The following is an 8096-nucleotide window of genomic DNA, read 5'->3' as shown; positions in this document are numbered from 1 at the left end:
CTCTCTCTCTTCTCTCTCTCTCTCTCTCTCTTCTCTCCTTTTCCTCTCTCCTCCTCTCTCTCTCTCTCTCCCTCCCTCCCCCTCTCCCTCTCCCCCCCTCTCTCTCTCTCTCTCTCCCTCTCTCTCTGGCGTCGTGGGCTTCGTTGGTTCGCATGAGCAAGAAGATTTCAGATTTGCTCTCAGAGCAGGAATTCATCTTTCATCTTCAACGGGCCTTTAAGACACATTACGCGTGTAGGAGTGAAATTATGATAGCGATGTAGAAAAGGTATGGATGAGAAGGAATATCTTCACAATAGAAGAGATATTCATTCTCATTCATAACTTTTCTACATCTGTCAATATGAATACGGTTGATGAGAGCGATGTAATATGTGTACTTGTTATATAGAGAGACGTTTTTTCCCCTTTTTTTTGGGGGGGGGGAGGGAGGGAGGGAAGGTAGGAGGTAATTAAGGGCAGGGTTAATGGGGGTCATTTGTTTGACATACCTTTTGTGCGTATGTGTGGACACCTGTGTAAAAAAAAAAAAAACATTACTTCGCGTAATTATGGTTTTCACCCCCCCCCAAAAAAAAAAAAAAAAAAAAAAAAAAAAAAAAAAAAAAAAAAAAAAAAAAAAACTGCAGGAAAGGAACAAGGCGAGATAAAAGCCCAAATGAAGCCATATGTATCAGGATGCAACAGCTCTGTCGACGGCTTTGGTGGGGGTAGGGGGAGGGTGGGGAGCGGGTATGTTACTGTAGGGTCGCTCTTTTTTCACTGGATGGGAGGTTTTGCTGAGGCCCTGAGTGCCACGCGGGGGCGCTGAAGGAAGGGACGCCTTGGGGTGGAGGGAGGGGGTGGAGTGGGGTTGGTAGGAGGGATGGGGGTAGGTGGAGGGGATGGGGTGGAAGAGGTGGTTACTGGCGCTCCATCTTTTTGCTTCTCTTCCTCAGCATTGATATTATCGTTATCATCATCATCATCATCATCATCATCATCATCATCATCATCATCATCATCATCATCATCATCATCATCATCATCATCATCATCATCATCATCATCATCATCATCACCGTCACCATCATTCCTTTCCCTTCCTCCTCTTCCTTATCCTCCTCCCATTTTCCCTTCTCTTTTCCTTTCTTCATTCATGCATTCCACTGCCATCTCTCTTCTCTTTCTCCTTCTTCCTCTTCGTTCCCCTCATTTGGTCCGCTTTTTTTTTGTCACTCTCCCTCCTTTCCTTCCCTCCCACTCATTCGCCATCCTTCGGCGTCGTGGCGATGTATTTGTGTATCCTGGCGTGGAGGACGCGCCCGCCTGGGACTTCCTTCTCCCGGAACTGGCTGACCCCCCCCCCCCCCTCTCTCTCTCTCTCTCTCTCTCTCTCTCTCTCTCTCTCTCTCTCTCTCTCTCTCTCTCTCTCTCTCTCTTCTCTCCGTGCACATGTTCTCTCGCTCTGGCTCTCAGTCTCTTTCTCTGTGTCTGTGTCTCTTTGGCTCTATCTATCTATCTGTTTCTCACTCTCTTTATTTCTCTCGATTTCTCTCTCTCTCTCTCTCTCTATTTCTCTCTCTCTCTCTTTCTATTTCTCTCTCTCTCTCTCTCTTTTTCTCTATTTCTCTCTCTCTCTCTCTCTCTCTCTCTCTCTCTCTCTCTCTCTCTCTCTCTCTCTCTCTCTCTCTCTCTCTCTCTCTCTCTTCCCCTTTCTTCTTCTTCTTCTTTTTTCCTCTTTTTTCTTCTGCTTCACTACCACCCTCTTACTCTCCTCTTTTTCCCTTTTCTCCCCACCCTTTACCCTTTTCTTCTCTCCTTCCATTCCTGTTCTTCCTCCCTCCTTCCCTTTCCCTTTTCTTTCTTTCTTTCTTTCTTTCTTTCTTTTTCCCTCCCTCCCTCCATCTATCCTTGTCCTCCTTCCCTCCGCCTCTCCTCGTCCTCCTTCCCTTCTGCCTTCTTCTCCTCCCCTTCATACTCCGCCTCCTCCTCTTCCTCCTCCTTCTCCCCCCCTCCTGCTTCCGTCCTGTCCCTCCTCCCCCCTCCCTCTCCTCCTTCCCACCGGTTCTTGTCATCTTGTTTTCATTCGCCCCCATCTTCTTAACTCTAGCTTCATCACTTTTACCCCTCCTGCTTTTCCTGTACTCCGTTTCGTCCCAGTCTCTCATTTTCTTTCATTTTCTCCTCTTCTCTAAGTAGGTTTCGAATCTCAGTATGCAAATAAGCCAACGCTGGCCTTGTGATAATCGATGGGAGGATCTTATCTGGAGTTGATTAGGAGTTATGAACCTAAGAGGTCAGCTCATGTTAGCGGCTCTCCCACGGGTGCTGTGTGGTGAAGGAACCCTTTCTTTCTTTCTTGCTCTCTCTCTCATTCTTTTTCTCTTTTTCTCTTTCTTTCTTTTTCTTTCTCTCTCTTTCTCTCTCTCTCTTTCTCTCTCTTTCTCTCTCTCTCTTTCTCTCTCTCTCTCTCTCTCTCTCTCTCTTTCTCTCTCTTCTCTTCTCTGTTTTCTTTCTCTTTCTCTTTCTTTCTCTCTCTCTTTTTTCTCTCTCTCTCTTTCTTTCTTTCTTTCTCTCCCTCTCCCTTTCCCTTTCCCTCTCACCCTTCCCCCTCCTCTCTCTCTCTCTCTCTCTCTCTCTCTCTCTCTCTCTCTCTCTCTTTCGCTCTTTCTCATCCTCTCTTTCTCGCACACATTCGCACATACTGATTCTGTTTCTATTCTCTCTGGGAATTGGAGAGGGATGACGAACAGGTATCGGATTTAATGTTCTCGATGATATCACTTGTTTGACACACCTCCCCCTCCCTCCCTCCCTCCCTCCCTCCCTCCCTCCCTCCCCCTCTCGTCGGTGTGGTTTTCTGTTGACTGGTGTCGACGTTGTTTCTTTTGTCTCGTGACCTCTTGAGCTTTGTCGTCATCTTCACCATTTTCTTCTCTGTTCTACGCTCCCTCCCTTTTCTTCTTGCTCTTGTTTGCCCTAACCCTCTTTCATATCCTTTGCTTCTTCCCCTTCTTACTCCTAACCCTACCCCTCGTTTTCCTTTCTCTTCCTCTTTCTCTTCATATTCCTCCTCCTCCTTCTCCTCCTCTTCTTCCTACTCTTCCCTTCACATCTTCCTCCTCCTTTTCCCTTCACATTTTCTTCCTCCTCCTTTTCCCTTCGCATCTTCTTCCTCCTCTTCCCCGTTTTCCATCTTCCTCCTCCTCTTCTTCGTTTCCTCCCTCTTCCTCTTATTCCCCCCAAAAGCAGCCTCCCCGCGCCATGTGCTGAGCAGTGCCAGCGTGCATTTCCAGATCGACACCTTCCCCCTGGCCTGTGTCATTGAACCAGGTGACGAGCGAAAAGTCATGCCCCCCCCCCCCCTCCGACGTCACAGGGATCGTTGTAAACAGACCCACGTGGTCCGAGAGTCTGGCACGTCTCAGCATGACTTGTCTCGGTGCCAGCAAACACCGATGTGTTCTCTTCCTGCTGCCTCCCTCCAGCGCCGGCTTCCTCTCGAGTCCGAACGGGGGGGGGGGGTTGATCGGTACTTTCGCAAGTTGCATTGTGGCTGTGCTTGTTGGTTATTGGTTGTGGGGGTCGACTTCTCTGTGGATTACGTTTCCATTATACTCGATTTTTTTTTGAGAATGGTAATAAGAAATGGTGATTGTATTTTTTTCCCCAGGTCAGTTGCGTTGCAATGCATTTTTTTTACTGTTAAAAGTAGACAAGAAATTTAACCGGAAGTGTCAGAGCGATTCCAGCGAGACTTCATTCTTGCACAATGCAGCGAGTGTTGAGCGTGGAGGGGGCGGGAGGGGGGGTGAGAAGGAGGAGGAGGGGGATAACGTTCCACTTGCAAGATGGTCAGCAGTCTTTCTTTTCTTTTCTTTTCTTTTTTCTGTAGTTTTCAGTTTTTTGTCTTTTTATTGATTTAGTTCTTTTTTTTCATAAACATCAAATGGAAAACGATCTGTGGTTTGTCTGTAAGCCTTGGGCCTAGGTATTTTCTTGGCGGACCTGTTGTTTCGCAGGCCGTCGCTCTATCCGTTGCCTGTCGTGCATCATTCTCAATCGTAATGAAGTTGCTAACAGGTCTGCAATCTCCACAACTTCATTTTTTTGTGAAGGACTGACGGCGAGGGGGAATATGAAGGCCAGAGGCCTGGAGAGGAAGGTGAGAGAGGAAGGTGGGAGAGGAAGGTGAGGGGAAAGGCGGTAATTGAGGGGAGGCGATACGGCCAGCGCGCCCCGGGACAATGTCATCGTTTTCTTCCCCTCGGGGGCGTGGCTTACAAGTCCTTCCACGCCCCCCCCCCCCCTCTCTCTCTCTCTTCCTCTCTCTCTCTCTCTCTCTCTCTCTCTCTCTCTCTCTCTCTTCTCTCTCTCTCTCTCTCTCTCTCTCTCTCTCTCTGTCGCTCTCTCTCTCTCGCTCTCTCTCTCTCTCTCTCTCTCTCTCTATCTCTATCTCTATCTCTCTATCGCTTTCTATCTCTCGCCTCTCTCTCTCTCTCTTCCCCCTCTGCCGCCTTCACCTCCGTTCTTGTATCATTTGCCTCTTTATCCTTTTTTATAAGAAAAGTTTTGTGGATTTGTGCATCTTCTTTCTCTTCTCGTTAATTTTTATAACTATATTGAAGTTGCTGTTGTTATTATTGTTTTGTTATTGTTATTATTATTATTATTATTATTATTATTATTATTATTATTATTATTATTATTATTATTTGTTATTCATTGTTGTCATTATTGTTGTCGTCTTCATGTCGTCTTTTTATTATTATTATTATTATTGCAGTTGTAATTATTATTGTGGTGATGATAAATATTGTTATTTGTATTTTTATTATCATCGTATTTTTGTCATTAGTGTTGTTACTCTTCTTAACACATCACCATTAATATTTACTTTATCGTCCTGGTTATCTGCCTATCCACCCCGGAAAGTATATTTTATATTTGATTTTAAATTCTCGAACTGTGTTGCTTTCCTTCCCTCCGTTCTTGTGGCACAAAGACTTCACGACGGCATAGCGACGCCTCAGCACCCGCGACCCGGGGCATACGGCAGCGAAAAAAAGCGCGGTTGGCGGGGGAAAAAGTTTACTGTTGTGATAGTTACATTTCCGGTTGTGTGTTGCCACAAGGCGGGCCCTTAATTTATGGGCGCGGGCTTTATCGTCTTCGCGAGGAGGAGCGAGAGAACCGGTTGTGAGGTGTAATCCAACGCCCGTGGCCGCGGTTGCTCGAGAAATCAAACCCGCTGGCGGGGCGAGGGCGTCGTCGTCGCACCCTGGCGGTTTACGTAAGTCTCCTTGAGTAATTAATGAGGTGCCACGCCCTCCTTCTGCTCGTACGCGAGGCACTCCTAGGGGCACCGACGTGACAGGGATACCCCAGAAGGGGCATTGGCTTAGCACTTCTCTAGTTTGTGCCCCAACGGCTGGCATCGAGACCGCGGGGTGATACCCTCTTACCTGGGGTTGCTGTACGCTGCCACATGATTGAATTACTGCATTCTCCCACGCTCTGTACGTCACTCCGCGGCCGCGACCCTGGGTTCTTATCGGTGCACGGTGCGCGTATGACCTGTTCAGGCCGTTCTCGGGTGGACGGCCGGGGAAGAGAAGAAGCCGAGTCCAGATGATATGTTGGTGACGAGCACAGCAACTGGGCAGCAGCGCGGCAGCGAGTGGTCGCTAGCGCCACTAACGATGGCAGCCCTAAATAGCCATGGTGTTCCGGCGCACCCTGAGCTTCCCGTTGCTTTGTGAAGAAGAGTTAAAAACGCATAAGAGGTCCGCGCTCTTCACGAAGAAGGAATGCAGTTCGCCGTGCGAAAGGCAGGGGGGATAAAGGGGCGAAGCGCGGCGGGGGCATCCCCGCTGCACTGGCAGTCGTGATCCCGGCAGGCCAGCTCCCACCACCGCCACCGCCGCGGCTGCCAGCATCACCATCACTACCGCCAGTCATAGCCAGTAGTACTACGGCGTCCTTGATAGTGTTTAGTGGGCCACTTTGTGGAGCCTCATTGTTCCTGCTGCAGCCCTTCGGGGCCTCTCTGCTTCGCCGTTCAGTACCTGGATGCCGCCCCGTGTCCCTCCGTTCGGCTGCCTCGTTAACCTGCCACGTGGGGCGCCATGACAGCTTAAAGGGGCGGGGACTGGGCGGACGCGGCCCTTCCTTCAGGTGGTTGCAGCAGCAATGCCAACGTCGCGGGGTACTGTTGCGTAGCGGGTCGGCCGTTCAGCTCCCAGCGTCGGGCTCGCCATGGCATCGCCGCCGACTGTCTATTTTTTGTGTTTGTGACGGGAAATGGAAAACGTCTTTTCGTTAAGGAAAAGTGGTTATTTACCGACCGTCACCGCTTCACCCAGTGAAGGACTGTCATCAGTTTCCGTTAGTCCCTTTGGAAGTGACAGATATAACGGTATGATGGATTGCTGCAGCATGACAGTTAACAGCGGGTACCACCTTGGTTAGCTGTGGTCTGGTGAAGATTAACAGTGCATTGTGCAAGACGTTAGATGATACTGCCAGTCCCGCACCAGACCCGGCGGGCTGGGGATTCAGGGCCAAGGCTAGTGGTAAGAGTGAGTTTCGACGGATAATGTAAAGTCCCGACAGAAGGGAGAAAAGACGTGAAATCCCGGTACAAGCAGCGGCCAGAGTACGGGGATGGCCTAAGAGCCCGGTGCCAGTAACGAGCCTTGATTAGCCGTGTTTAGACACATCATTGGATTTAAAGCCTGCTTGAGGAGGCAAAGCTCAGGTATATGAGCCCACTACATGCGGACGCGCCATGGTACGGGTAATGAAACGTGGAAATCGGTGACAATTTAAAGCTTAATTGAATTCTGACGGGATATCGCGCCCGACAAAACTGCGAATCGCCTTTTGTGACGTGAACAAGCCAGCATATGTGAGAGGCGCTGTGCTAGTGGGCAACCGCCAGCGTATCGGTGTGAGATCCTCCGTGCCGGAGCAATAAAGTTTATGCCATGACACTGCAATAGCCGTTTCTCCTCGGTGGCCGGCTGTATTGTAGGTGGAAACCAGATCCTTCGCGTTTGTGTGATGGGGATCGTGACATTGAGGGAATCTGTCTATGTCCGCCTACAGAACTGTGCATAAGTGATTAACAAGAAACTACTTGTGGGATGTTGGTGGCGCGAAAATTTCGCGCGTGACTTTCCCCGCCGGAGGGCGTGCGTGCGTGCGGGCAGCGCAAAGTGTGGCACTCCAACACCCACCTCGCAGCTGGCAACACTTAGTCGTGGATCATAACTGCGGCCCGCGCAATTATGTCGCGAACGTGATAGCTTCAGAGTGATAGTGATTTTGATGTGCAATTCATTCAGGAGTGAATGGCGTGGAGGAGATTGCGCTCGGAACAACAAGGGCGCAACGGTTGCCGTCTGGTGATTGGTGGGCGGTTTAGGTTGCTAACAGCGTGTGAGATAGTTTCGCAGAACTGTAATTAATTGCACGTGTTCTGGGACGGCTGTGCAATGACCGCGACGAAGGTCCCCCTCCCTCCCCCTAAAGCAGAACGAAAAAAAATAAATAAATAAATACACACAGACAAAACCAAAGCTGAGAACCACCCGCGAAACACGCTGCCGGGGAGCCGCGAGGAGCGAGCGACTCGGGAGAGAAAACAGCGAAGGAACAACTCGCGCGAGGGAAGTGTGCGAGGACCAGTTTGAGAGAGACAGGTCGAGGGGGAAGTGGGTGTGTGTGTCAGGAGGAAGTGACACTTAGTAGAGCAGACAGAAGGGTGGTGATGGTGTGGCCAGTCAGCCTGCCAGTCTGCCAGTCAACCAGCCTTCTCCACCACCACCCAGCGAGAGCGCGAGGGGCCACACGCACTCGTCAGATGCGCACACTGCATATCCAGTCGCCTTCGAAACCTTTTGCATTCTGTCCATGCCTTCAGGAGAGAGAACTGTAGGGTGACGTGGTGCCGCTGCCATTGCTTTTGACGAACGCAACTGCAAGGGAAACGTTATGTTTTGTCGTTTGTTTTAAAATTTTTCGCCCCCTCCCCCTTCCTCTCTCTCTCTCTATCTATCTATCTATTTATCTATCTATCTATCTCTTTCTCCCTCTCCCTCCCTCCCTCC

The 8096-nt window shown here is 49.8% G+C and overlaps 1 protein-coding gene across 3 annotated transcripts in view; it reads left to right on the top strand.

The window, feature by feature from the left end:
* The window catches only part of LOC119595746 (septin-7-like), a 178967-nt gene that overhangs the window by 22046 nt on the left and 148825 nt on the right, over positions 1 to 8096 (top strand). For 2 of the 3 annotated variants that reach the window (XM_037944873.1, XM_037944876.1), the window contains exon 2: positions 6689 to 6690. The exons of the other annotated variant lie outside the window; for it this stretch is intronic. In XM_037944873.1, the coding sequence (XP_037800801.1) occupies positions 6689 to 6690 (2 nt within the window). The remainder of the gene's footprint in view (positions 1 to 6688; positions 6691 to 8096) is intronic. 3 annotated transcript variants of the gene reach the window in all.

This window comes from Penaeus monodon, chromosome 36 (assembly GCF_015228065.2).
Source record: "Penaeus monodon isolate SGIC_2016 chromosome 36, NSTDA_Pmon_1, whole genome shotgun sequence".
Lineage (NCBI taxonomy): Eukaryota > Metazoa > Arthropoda > Malacostraca > Decapoda > Penaeidae > Penaeus > Penaeus monodon.
The sequence above is the reverse complement of the archived record's forward strand: the minus strand, read 5'-3'. Positions and strand labels throughout refer to the sequence as shown.